The sequence below is a fragment of the Hyla sarda genome, chromosome 1 (assembly GCF_029499605.1).
Source record: "Hyla sarda isolate aHylSar1 chromosome 1, aHylSar1.hap1, whole genome shotgun sequence".
In the NCBI taxonomy this organism is placed as follows: Eukaryota; Metazoa; Chordata; class Amphibia; order Anura; family Hylidae; genus Hyla; species Hyla sarda.
The window spans coordinates 395518358-395532465 of NC_079189.1; the positions used below are offsets into that span (position 1 = coordinate 395518358).

Here is a 14108-nt window from a genome sequence, read left to right on the forward strand (position 1 = left end):
TTGATTTTAGAACAAGACCGCAAAATAACTAAAATTTGGAAAAAAAAACATTTAATGGTCTGAAGACTTTCCAAATGCACTGCGCAAGTGTGTGTAACATGTTCTAAAACTGGATTCACATGGTATAAGCTAAAAAACTATGAACGGGTCCAAAACACAGAAAAGAAAAAATGGAAACCCTTTCATTATAGTTCTTTAGGTTCCACTCAACTGGTTTTTTTTTGGCTAAAAAAAACACCAACCAAAATATCATGAATGAACCCAGCTAAATACACTGCTCAAAAAAATAAAGGGAACACTAAGATAACACATCCTAGATCTGAATGAATGAACTATTCGTATGAAATACTTTCGTCTTTACATAGTTGAATGTGCTGACAACAAAATCACACAAATTATCAATGGAAATCAAATTGATCAACCCCTGGAGGTCTGGATATGGAGTCACACTCAAAATCAAAGTGGAAAACCACACTACAGGCTGATCCAACTTTGATGTAATGTCCTTGTCTCTGTGTGGCCCCCCGAAGAAATGCCACCCCACACCATTACTGACCCACCGCCAAACAGTCATGCTGGAGGATGTTGCAGGCAGCAGAACGTTCTCCACGGCATCTCCAGACTCTGTCACATCTGTCACATGTGCTCAGTGTGAACCTGCTTTCATCTGTGAAGAGCACAGGGCACCAGAGGCGAATGTGCCAATCTTGGTGTTCTCTGGCAAATGCCAAACGTCCTGCACAGTGTTGGGCTGTAAGCACAACCCCCACCTGTGGATGTTGGGCCCTCATACCACCCTCATTGAGTCTGTTTCTGACCGTTTGAGTGGACACATGCAGATTTGTGGCCTGCTGGAGGTCATTTTGCAGGGCTCTGGCAGTGCTCCTCCTTGCACAAAGGCGGAGGTAGCGATCCTGCTACTGGGTTGTTGCCCTCCTACGGCCTCCTCCACGTCTCCTGATGTACTGGCCGGTCTCCTGGTAGCACCTCCATGCTCTGGACACTACGCTGTCAGACACAGCAAACCTTCTTGCCACAGCTCGCACTGATGTGCCATCCTGGATGAGCTGCACTACCTGAGCCACTTGTGTGGGTTGTAGACTCTGTCTCATGCTACCACTAGAGTGAAAGCACCGCCAGCATTCAAAAGTGACCAAAACGTCAGCCAGGAAGCATAGGAACTGTGAAGTGGTCTGTGGTCACCACCTGCAGAACCACTCCTTTATTGGGGGTGTCTTGCTAATTGCCTACAATTTCCCCCTGTTGTCTGTTCCATTTGCACAATAACATGTGAAATTGATTGTCAATCAGTGTTGCTTCCTGAGTGGACAGTGTGATTTCACAGAAGTGTGATTGACTTGGAGTTATATTGTGCTGTTTAAGTGTTCCCTTCACTTTTTTGAGCAGTGTACTTCCTCAGCCATTCCTTCAATCAAGGCTTCAAAAGTGGACCCTTCTTTCTATTCCCAGCCAACCCTTTTAGCTGTCATCTCCTGTACATGCCAGAGGACAGAATACTGAAAAGCATGGGCACAGCTGGATAGTGGATTTATGAGCACCCCAGACCAAGGGCAATGAGTGTGAGCACCCCAGACCAAGGGCAATGAGTGTGAGCACCCCAGACCAAGGGCAATGAGTGTGAGCACCCCAGACCAAGGGCAATGAGTGTGAGCACCCCAGACCAAGGGCAATGTGCTTACATAGTTGTATAGTGTAAAAAAAAAGCTTAATAATGTCATCAGGACAGAAAAGCTGTTTCCCCAGCCTTAGGATGCTACAATGCTTTGTTAATACAAGCCCCCATATCATTTCAGTAGTATGGACTTTACTACATTTTTATGTATTTAAAAACACTGTAAGAAAAGATGTGTTATCCCTTACAGAACAGCACACACTGAGAATGGGCTGTAGAATATTCATTGAGATGTCGAAATGGCTAATGGCTACTTTCATACTCTGACAGTCCGTGACATATTTGCCAGTATTCAGGACTAAAGACATATCACAAGTTACAAATGGCTACTTTCATACGGCTAGACTCACCCCCAGCCCTACACGCTTCATTCTCTATCTAGTCTGTAATAACAAACAAATCAGATTTATATAATAGTCATTATTGTTCCCAGCAACCGCTGATACTTTCCTGTAATCCACAGAATGAGTCACACAAGGACTGTGCGCCCATTAGAACTGAATGGAGTCCCTATACCATTAGTGAAGAGGATATTGCCAAAATCTAATAGAATGATAGAAGTCAGTAACAGTGGCAGTTTTAGGCATGGATCCTGCTCATTCTGGGCTGGAGTCCAGTGGGTGGTCCTAATCAGGAACCATTAGGTCAACCCACTGGACTACTTTCATACAGCAGAGATTTACATGAATGAAATACAAAGTCTACTAAATCTTTTCACACAAATCTATCAATCTGCTCAGCTTCTTCTTCTCCTGGTGACAGGTTCCCTTTTATTACTTCCTCCCTACACCATGTAATCCAGAATAGTCAGATTATATAACCTCCCTACACCATGTAATCCAGAATAGTCAGACTATATCACCTCCCTACAGCATGTAATCCAGAATAGTCAGACTATATACCCTCCCTACAGCATGTAATCCAGAATAGTCAGATTATATAACCTCCCTACACCATGTAATCCAGAATAGTCAGATTATATAACCTCCCTACACCATGTAATCCAGAATAGTCAGACTATATCACCTCCCTACACCATGTAATCCAGAATAGTCAGACTATATAACCTCCCTACACCATGTAATCCAGAATAGTCAGACTATATAACCTCCCTACACCATGTAATCCAGAATAGTCAGACTATATCACCTCCCTACACCATGTAATCCAGAATAGTCAGACTATATACCCTCCCAACACCATGTAATCCAGAATAGTCAGACTATATAACCTCCCTACACCATGTAATCCAGAATAGTCAGACTATATAACCTCCCTACACCATGTAATCCAGAATAGTCAGACTATATCACCTCCCTAAACCATGTAATCCAGAATAGTCAGACAATATAACCTACCTACACCATGTAATCCAGAATAGTCAGATTATATAACCTCCCTACACCATGTAATCCAGAATAGTCAGACTATATAACCTCCCTACACCATGTAATCCAGAATAGTCAGACTATATCACCTCCCTACAGCATGTAATCCAGAATAGTCAGATTATATAACCTCCCTACACCATGTAATCCAGAATAGTCAGACTATATCACCTCCCTACAACATGTAATCCAGAATAGTCAGACAATATAACCTCCCTACACCATGTAATCCAGAATAGTCAGACTATATAACCTCCCTACACCATGTAACCCAGAATAGTCAGACTATATCACCTCCCTACACCATGTAATGCAGAATAGTCAGACAATATAACCTCCCTACACCATGTAATCCAGAATAGTCAGACTATATAACCTCCCTACACCATGTAATCCAGAATAGTCAGACTATATAACCTCCCTACACCATGTAATCCAGAATAGTCAGACAATATAACCTCCCTACACCATGTAATCCAGAATAGTCAGACTATATAACCTCCCTACACCATGTAATCCAGAATAGTCAGACTATATAACCTCCCTACACCATGTAATCCAGAATAGTCAGACTATATAACCTCCCTACACCATGTAATCCAGAATAGTCAGACTATATAACCTCCCTACACCATGTAATCCAGAATAGTCAGATTATATAACCTCCCTACACCATGTAATCCAGAATAGTCAGACTATATAACCTCCCTACACCATGTAATCCAGAATAGTCAGACTATATCACCTCCCTACAGCATGTAATCCAGAATAGTCAGACTATATAACCTCACTACACCATGTAATCCAGAATAGTCAGACTATATACCCTCCCTACAGCATGTAACCCAGAATAGTCAGACAATATACCCTCCCTACACCATGTAATCCAGAATAGTCAGACTATATACCCTCCCTACAGCATGTAATCCAGAATAGTCAGACTATATCACCTCCCTACACCATGTAATCCAGAATAGTCAGACTATATCACCTCCCTACACCATGTAATCCAGAATAGTCAGATTATATAACCTCACGACACCATGTAATCCAGAATAGTCAGACTATATAACCTCCGTACACCATGTAATCCAGAATAGTCAGACTATATACCCTCCCTACACCATGTAATCCAGAATAGTCAGATTATATAACCTCACGACACCATGTAATCCAGAATAGTCAGACTATATAACCTCCGTACACCATGTAATCCAGAATAGTCAGACTATATAACCTCATTACACCATGTAATCCAGAATAGTCAGACTATATCACCTCCCTACAGCATGTAATCCAGAATAGACTATATCACCTTCCTACACCATGTAATCCAGAATAGTCAGACTATATACCCTCCCTACACCATGTAATCCAGAATAGTCAGATTATATAACCTCACTACACCATGTAATCCAGAATAGTCAGACTATATACCCTCCCTACACCATGTAATCCAGAATAGTCAGATTATATAACCTCCCTACACCATGTAATCCAGAATAGTCAGACTATATAACCTCCCTACACCATGTAATCCAGAATAGTCAGACTATATAACCTCCCAACACCATGTAATCCAGAATAGTCAGACTATATAACCTCCCTACACCATGTAATCCAGAATAGTCAGACTATATAACCTCCCTACACCATGTAATCCAGAATAGTCAGACTATATCACCTCCCTACACCATGTAATGCAGAATAGTCAGACAATATAACCTCCCTACACCATGTAATCCAGAATAGTCAGACTATATAACCTCCCTACACCATGTAATCCAGAATAGTCAGACTATATAACCTCACTACACCATGTAATCCAGAATAGTCAGACAATATAACCTCCCTACACCATGTAATCCAGAATAGTCAGACTATATAACCTCCCTACACCATGTAATCCAGAATAGTCAGACTATATCACCTCCCTACAACATGTAATCCAGAATAGTCAGACAATATAACCTACCTACACCATGTAATCCAGAATAGTCAGACTATATACCCTCCCTACACCATGTAATCCAGAATAGTCAGATTATATAACCTCACTACACCATGTAATCCAGAATAGTCAGACTATATACCCTCACTACACCATGTAATCCAGAATAGTCAGACTATATACCCTCCCTACAGCATGTAATCCAGAATAGTCAGATTATATAACCTCACTACACAATGTAATCCAGAATAGTCAGACTATATACCCTCCCTACAGCATGTAATCCAGAATAGTCAGACTATATCACCTCCCTACACCATGTAATCCAGAATAGACTATATACCCCCCCCCCCCCTACACCATGTAATCTGGAACAGAGATTATCAGGCTTCATGGAGAAAACAATGGCACAGAAATGACAGTAGATTACTATAATAACTGGGGAAAGAAAAGGAAAGTTATGAGACAGGCGCCAGCTCAGTCCTGTACCTCACACCCAGTGATGTCACCCTATGGGACCTTCTGCACACACACAGCCACCACCAAGTATACACGGGAGTATACTGGAGAGTCCCAGAAATCACTTACTGGCATTGCGTCCTCTGTGCCAGTCACTCACATACCAATGGAGCTTCCCTCAGAAGACATGGGGGTCCTCACACAGCCTGGCACCTGTAACAAAGCATAGCAGATACAGTGACACACAGAAGAGGGCACAGCCTGCGCTGGAGAAGACATGACTGTGATCCAGGAAGTGAGCGCCGGGCACCTGTGTGACTGGGATGTGACCAAGAAAGGTGCCAGTCCTGAAGAGTACACTCAAGGTGAAGCCAAGTGTGGGGGGGTCTCACCTCAGGAGTGAGAGTTCACCCGAGTCCCGGGTCTCGTCCTGCAGCTCAGCGTCAGGGAATAGAGCAGGGGGAGGAGGACCAAGCACAAAGGTGGGGGAAGACATGGGAGGCAGGAGCGGGGACCTGGAGGAGGAGACATGGCTGAAATACGAGAGGAGCCCCTACCCGGCCAATGGGACGAGCACCACACCGTGGGCGGGGGATGGGGAGCCGGGATTAACCCCTCACTTGCCACACACAAAACACCGGTTTAACCCCTCAGGTGCCGTCCCCAGCGTGGAGCGCCCCGCAGGGAGCAGATGTGCTGAGGATGTGAGCGCTGGAAGGGAATAAGCATCGGGTTATTAACCAGGGGCCACACCTAGAGAGGAGGCAGATGGCCATGAAAAGGCTGCTGTCATCTGAGGAGAACACTGGGCTCTTGTGTGAGGGGCCAGCCAGCACCAGTCTGTGCCCACACTGCTCACACTGGGCTCCTCTGTTCTGCCCTCCATCCCCCACCCCCCACCACTGCTGCTGCATGACTGAGCCCTCTCCCCCGCAGCCTTATATACTGTATATACACACACACACACACACACACACATATATACTCATATACAGAGCCCTAAGACCTCCTTTACACAGCACATATTTCATTTTCTACTCTCTGCATCTTGCTTGGTAGGTGTTATTCAGAATGTAAAAATACAGGTCAGTAACTGCTACATTAAAGGTACACACACATCCATCAAACCTGACAGGTCCATACATGTCAATAGGTCTCAATTAACACTTTACTCACTGTGGAGAAAAAAAGTTGTGAGGATCTGCGGCCATTCTGTGAATTTTTACACCCTATGTGTTACAGATTTCTTAAGACAGTGCCTAAGATTTCACCCTTCTCCACCAAACCTGAGACACAATCCACACAGGGGTATTTGCACACACAGCATAGGGCTTTGTTCACACCGTAAATTCCAGGTGTGATTCCATGGATGCGGAATCTAATCTGTATTACATCGATTTGTACTTTATACAATGCAGATTATTCCAAAGTGGATTAAAAAAAATTGTCTTATCACTTCCATGTGGACTGGAGAAAGAGTAGCCCTGTTGAATGGGATTAATCCATTCCCAAAGCCACATTAAACATACAAAGTGAATATGCCTCAGATTCATGCAGCTATTATTGGGTTTCCCATCATCTGCACATAGCCTAAAGATGTCATCGGGATTGGATAACCCCCTTATGTTTATGGGTCTTCCAAATTGTCCCCCAACAGATGGTGTCAGAGGAGAGTCCGGTGTGTTGGCTTTCTACTGTATAATCTTTTTGTTCTGGGGGGGGAGATAAACCATACCCGGACCTGTCTGGCAGCGCCTTACCTCCCAATTCAATCACAGCATATGAACGCTTGGCAAAGCCGAATGTTTATATCTGTGGTGTGAACACGTGTGCTGTTGAGCCAACAGCCATTAAAGGTGTATGGGCACCATCAGGTATACGTTCGTATGATGTACATATGCCGCCCTATAGGTACAATTTTAGGCAAAATGATATACAACAAAAAGTACATAAGCCGGTATTAGCGAAAAACAAGAAAAGATACTTAAGAGAGGCTTACACCTCTTTTCTTGTGTATACTGCATCAAAATACACATACAATACACCCACAGGTGTGTCTTCTGTGCATAGCATATTGGCCTTTTTTTTTTTTTTAAGAAAACAAAAAAGAGTAAAAAAAAAAAAAAACATTTCCAATATACATAAAAATGCTTGCAAAATCAAAACTGGAAAATACATGTATTTTTATATTGTGTGATCCTACCCTTGAAGAAAAGTTAAATGGAATTTTTCGTTCTCTAAAGCTCCATTCACACAGAAGAATCTGGCAGAAAAATTCCACTCAGAAATTCTGTTGCAGCAGACTCCCATTGTTTTCAGTGGGATTCTGCTGCACACTGCACATGACAGAATTGCCATGTACAAAGATGGAGCATTTCAGGGTGGTCTTAGTGCCAGCTTCTTCTGCCAGCTCCTGCCCCCCTACGGAATGTCCGCCTGGAAATTCCACCGTGTAAATGGGGCCTAAGAGATTTGGCACAACCATCACAAGTGTTTTTTGTTTTTTTTCGTTGTGCCCTGTTGATTATTTTTTCCCAGTATGTTACAATATTACGAGTTGTTCATGAACATAACCTGTGCCTTTTCAAAAATTCAAAAAATTGATCAAAGCACTGTACACAACAGAAGCTAGTGTAAATTGTACTTGAAATCTACACAGTTCACACACTGCCTCAAATGGGACAACTGTATTAAAAGACAGGCACCATTTTGTGCCATTTTACATAGGGCTGTATGGTCTGCTGGCAAATCTACATGAGTAAAATTGTAATAAAAATTAGATATAAATACATTTGAAAAGATTTTTAATACCCTTGTGCAGTTTTGCTGTATTCTTCAACAGGGCTCATAATACAGAACACAATGCCGGGTTTAAGCCAGTGTTGTTTAACTAGTTTAACTAGTCAGTTAAAATGATATTGCAGCCCAATGAAAAATAAGAAAGTGAGTCAGATTGATAAAAATAAAATATACCTTCCCTGATTCCACTTACCACTGCACACTGTAATGTCTGTTTATTTGTATCTTGCATTTTTCTGCTTTGGGTCCTGTTCCGACATTACATTTATGTTTGAACAGTTTCTCTCTTTATTCTCCCTGGTTTGGGAAGAGTTAATGCTTCCAGCCTTCAGCTCTGGCAGGATATATAAGGCCTCTTGAGGTGCTGTTCTGGGCTGGTTATTTCTCCTATTTCTCTGACCATGTTTGCATTATGTTCACTATGTTCTGTTTGTTCGAGCAAATGTATCCTACGTTTTTACCATGGTTCTTTGTCTGGTCTGATATCTAGCTTTTATCCTGCTTTGTTTTAGTACCTTTGTCGGGTTTTAGTATTCTTGTATTGTTTGTTCTGCTTTGTGTTGCCTAGTCCGTATTCACACTGTCGGTTTGTCAATCCTGTTTTGATCTTGTTTCATCCTGGATCTCCTATGATAGAATCCTGTTCTGAGCCTTGTGCTAATCCGTCTATCTAGGAGTGAGTTTGTCTTGTGTCTATACCCCTGTTTGCTTGTATTTAGGAGTGTGTCCGCTAGCTAGGACCCTTTTTGGTTTTAGTATTGATGTCCCTCCATGATTTTAGTTGGGTGTCCAGTGTGTTCCTTGTTCTGAGCCCAGCTTGAACAGTGTTCTATATTTCCTGACCCGTTTAGGGTTCTAACATTCAGTTAACCTGTTCATCCCCTGCATCTCCTGGTTTTGTCTGCTTTATACTTAGCCACATATCTAGTCTTGTTCTTTTTCTCATATCTGCCGTTATGCTATATCCTGCCTTGTATATCTGTTTGTAGCTTTGTAGTTTTCCCATTATGTTCCTGACTTGTTTCCCAACATGTACAGTTTGGTCTGTTTTGTTTGTATTGACGCCAATGCACTTTAGTGCAGTATAGGGACAGTCCTCATGGTTGTCGATCCGTCGCTTAGGGCGGATGGGCAATAGGAAGGGACAGCGGTTGTAGGGACAGTTAGGTCTCACTACTCCCTGCTCCCTACCACCCCCTTTCAGGGCTGGTGCATGGGTTTTTGCCATTCTAGGCAGAAGCTAATTTTGCCACCCCCTTGAGTCCACCCATTGCCTCCACCCTTTGACACACCTTGCTATGCTACTGGGGTGACACACTCTAACAAACCTCCTTCTAATGTAATAACCTTAATACCGGGGTGACACACTGGAACAAACCTCCTGTTTGGCTGGTGATGGAGAGGCAGCTGACTGAAGTAATGTGCCACACACACTGTCACAGATCTTAGAGAGGATATTATGGTACCGGGGCAGGGGGGGGGGGGCGCGAAATAGGGGCAGGGGGGGGGGGTTGTGTTCATGGACCTCAGAGAGAAGTGTGACGTGCATATATACCCGGGGGTGGGTGGTGTTTGTCTGGGGTGATATTGGAGGAAGTGTTAGTGGGTAGCGGGTGGGTGTGCTGTCAGAATTCTGTACCTGACCTGGGTTATTGCACCTGTCATTCAGAGAGGAGCGCTGCAGTGCTGCGCTACTCTGACAGGCTGAAGAATGCACATGACAGTGTTACTGTACAACGGTGGGGTTTCTGCTGGCCGAGCTGACTGTGAGTAGTGTTGCTCGCGAATATTCGCAATTCGAGTTTTATTCGCGAATATCGCATATTCGCGAATTCGCGAATATTTGCGAATATAGCGCTATATATCCATAATTACGAATATTCGTTTTTGTTTTTTTTCACAGTAAACATCACAGTGATCACCCCTCTTCTGCTTCCAGCTTATGTGGTGTAAGAAGGCTCTAATACTACTGTGTGAGACTGGTGTGTGAATTTTCACATATGCGAAAGTTTGCATATGCTATTTTTCGCATATGCGAATTTTCGCTTACATTGATTTTTGTATATGCAAATTTTCGCATATGTTAATTTTCGCACACGCGAATATTCGCATATGCGAAAATAAAACGAGAACATTACGAATATGCGAATATTCGCGAATATGACGAATATTCGTCCATATATTCGCGAATATTCGCGAATTCGAATATGGCCTATGCCGCTCAACACTAACTGTGAGCAGATGGTTGTAACTTCGAATGCTGTATACGTTTATTGTGGCAGGCAGAGCAGTGCCCCCCTCAAGAGGGCTCTCTGGGCAACTGCCTATTTTGCCTATAGGCAGAGCTAGCCCTGCCCCTTCCATGACACACACTATGGAAATTTTGAATTCTGAGTAGATTGAGATTCTTTTAATTAATTATAAAGTGCTGGCGCTTATTAAAGTGACAGAAGAAAACACTGGTTAAAACAATTGATATTTATTTGCTGTAAAAAATATATTTAGTATAAATATAATTATAAAGTGCAGGGTGTCTCATAGAATATTTCCTGTCTGTTGTAGTCTCTATTCCACAGTTGATCTGTAAAAAGATGCAAATACGGGTTTACTGTGATTGGATTTATATGTATTAATGATCAAGGGTGAAATATGTTGTACGTCACCCACCTGTAAAGCGCTCGGTGCCGTGAATGTTATCTGTGGATTTCGGTTGGAATTATCAACAAGCTGAGGGAGTTGAATGGTATCAATTCGGGTTGCTGTGTCCAATTATCCAATTGACTACTGAATTGGAGTGTTGGGAAGGAGATATACTTGGTCTCTAAAAGGATACAGCAATGTAGTGATATTTTTTAGTAAAGGTGTTCAGTATGATTATTAAGTATTAACACTGTAATATCAATGCATATCATTGATGCCTACCTGCTATTGCAGAAAGAAAAAAGGTCTATGTTTATTCCACTTGAGGCTGGAAGTTCCTCCATTGGATTCCAAAACTATCCGTAGTGACGTCACGCGGGAAAAACAGTTGATCGACTCTCTCAGGCAGCGAGGAAGGTAGAGACGCCACCGTCCGGGGCTTTCTCCTATCCCGGCCTGCACCCCTGAACTAAACCGGACTGCAGCACAGCGAGGACTCCAAAGAAATACCGAACGGAACCCTCGAAAAATTACTACAGAATGCGGTAAAACAAAAACATCCTTTCACATGTATATTAGTGGAATATATATATATATATATATATATATATATATTTTTTGGCCTAAGTAGGGCAACCTTTTCCAATGCAGGAAATAAATTCCCCCCCTTTTTTTCTTTCTGTTGAAAGATTCCTGCACCACCATCAAATATCCGCCTCAAGTGGAATAAACATAGACCTTTTTTCTTTCTGCAATAGCAGGTAGGCATCAATGATATGCATTGATATTACAGTGTTAATACTTAATAATCATACTGAACACCTTTACTAAAAAATATCACTACATTGCTGTATCCTTTTAGAGACCAAGTATATCTCCTTCCCAACACTCCAATTCAGTAGTCAATTGGATAATTGGACACAGCAACCCGAATTGATACCATTCAACTCCCTCAGCTTGTTGATAATTCCAACCGAAATCCACAGATAACATTCACGGCACCGAGCGCTTTACAGGTGGGTGACGTACAACATATTTCACCCTTGATCATTAATACATATAAATCCAATCACAGTAAACCCGTATTTGCATCTTTTTACAGATCAACTGTGGAATAGAGACTACAACAGACAGGAAATATTCTATGAGACGCTCTGCACTTTATAATTATATTTATACTAAATATATTTTTTACAGCCAATAAATATCAATTGTTTTAACCAGTGTTTTCTTCTGTCACTTTAATAAGCGCCAGCACTTTATAATTAATTATTTATACAGGTGGGTAAGACCACTGATCATATAGGTATACAGGACCCTATATTGCGCAAGGCAGCTCCCCTACAATAGATCCCATACATTGCGCTTGTATTATCACTATATACTAGATTGAGATTCTGCTGAGGTAAGATTCTCCTGCTTTGTACACACTGTAGAATTTTTCAGTGAGAATTCCAGATTGTTCTTATTTTTTTATTTTTTTGTTTGGGGGGGGGGGGGGATTTGGCTCTGAAATGCATTGCCGTCAGTGGGGACTGCACTTATTGTCAGGATATTAGTGTTAATACCGCTGGTGCTTGTCAGGAACTGTCTGGAGCAGGAGAGGTTTGCTATGGGGATTTGTTCCTGCTCTGGACAGTTCCTGACATGGACATAGGTGTCAGCAGAGAGCACTGTGGTCAGACAGAAAAGTACAACTCAAGTTCCTCTGTAGTATACAGCAGCTGATAAGTACTGGAAGGATTAAGATTTTTAATAGAAGGAATTTACAAATCTTTCTTGCACCAGTTGATATGAAAATATTTTGTCCAGTGATAATCCAGGCAAGTTTCTGTCTGTTATCGGTGGTAGGACTGCGCAAACATTGCCTTCTCCATAGAAAGTAATGCAGTTGGACAGTTCGGGGGGTGGGGGGGGGGGGGTTGGATGCGGGCAGGAGCTGAGCTACCTAATGCCTTAATTTAAACAATAGGCCATTTTCTGGGTACACTATCAAGAATTGTGTAAATCGATCAGTATCATTAGAATATTCGTCCTTTCTTATCCTAGTACTGCTAACTTTTCCTCCCCAAACAAATAGCCACCCACCCCCATGGTAACCCCCTATAATGAGAAGCTGTGGGCACATGCTGATTAAAGCTGTTGGCGCAGCATGATGGATCTCATCCATGCCTCTAGTTTTCCTATAGTGCTTCATCAAAGCCAGCCTGTGTGTTTAGATACTCATTTACCCCATGGGGGAAGCTCACAATGCAAATGAATCTCACTGAGACCAGGCCTCAGATACGTCTAGCTCACCTGCTGAGCCTACAGCCCTTTGTTGCTATTTGTGCCAGTTAGATAAGAAAGACAGAACCATGAAATGTAAAAATGCTTCTTACAACATTTTAGGTTTAATCTCCTTAGGAAATTAAATACCTATAAGAGAAATTCTTGGCTATGCTATTTTCACTAGAGATGAGCGAAGTTACAGTGATTCGATTCGTCACAAACTTATCGGCAGTTGCTGACTTTAGCTGCATAAATGAGTTCAGCTTTCAGGTGCTCCGGTGGGTTGGAAAAGGTGGATACAGTCCTAGGAGAGAGTCTCCAGCCCACTGGAGCACCTGAAAGCTGAAATAATTTATGCAGGCTAAAGTCAGCAACCGCCGAGCCGCGAGGTTCGTGCCGAATCGAATCACTGCAACTTCGCTCATCTCTAATTTTCCCCTGATTTGTTTCCATATATACAGTACATACCTCAAAAATTCATTCACATTTCTGTTAGGACAGCCAGTGGAATATCCCCAGATATATAACCCAACAGCTTAGCTCTTAGAATATTCCAATATTCCAATACTGCCAGCTATGTTAGTTCTTCAATAAATATCCTTGAGTGAAAAAATGCCTTGACTAATGCACACTTCTGGAAAAAAAAAATGACACTGTTTCTGGAAAAAAAAAACGCAAAGAAACTAAAACAACAAAGAAACTAAATGTTTATCTGACCCTTTTTATAGCCCCCCAAAAAATGTAACTGCCCCCTCAGTTTTTCTCCACCATGATGTAACTTTTTGTGGCATTTTTTAAGCCTAAGGCTATGTTTAAACCTCAGAATTTCTTTGCGGAATTCAATGGGATTCTGATGTGCTGTGTACACGGTGGAATTTTCCTGCCAGATGTTTTTGGTGCGGAAATT

The 14108-nt window shown here is 42.2% G+C and overlaps 1 protein-coding gene and 1 long non-coding RNA gene across 6 annotated transcripts in view; one reads left to right on the forward strand and one right to left on the reverse strand.

Moving 5' to 3' along the window:
- Nucleotides 1-6371, reverse strand: part of EFS (embryonal Fyn-associated substrate) — a 31030-nt gene extending 24659 nt beyond the window's left edge. Inside the window, exons 1-2 of one of the 5 annotated variants that reach the window (XM_056526384.1) lie at nucleotides 6245-6371; nucleotides 5621-5704 (exon numbers count right to left, since the gene is read on the reverse strand). In XM_056526384.1, the coding sequence (XP_056382359.1) occupies nucleotides 5621-5626 (6 nt within the window). In that variant the 5' untranslated portion in view covers nucleotides 5627-5704; nucleotides 6245-6371. The other 4 variants (XM_056526394.1, XM_056526366.1, XM_056526402.1 and 1 more) reach the window with 4 other exon arrangements.
- A 5247-nt stretch (nucleotides 6372-11618) lies between these two features.
- LOC130276703 (uncharacterized) lies at nucleotides 11619-12154 on the forward strand. Its single transcript, XR_008845223.1, has 3 exons — nucleotides 11619-11691; nucleotides 11793-11946; nucleotides 12033-12154. It is a non-coding gene; the product is annotated as an uncharacterized LOC130276703 (long non-coding RNA).
- The last annotated feature ends 1954 nt before the right edge of the window (nucleotides 12155-14108 follow it).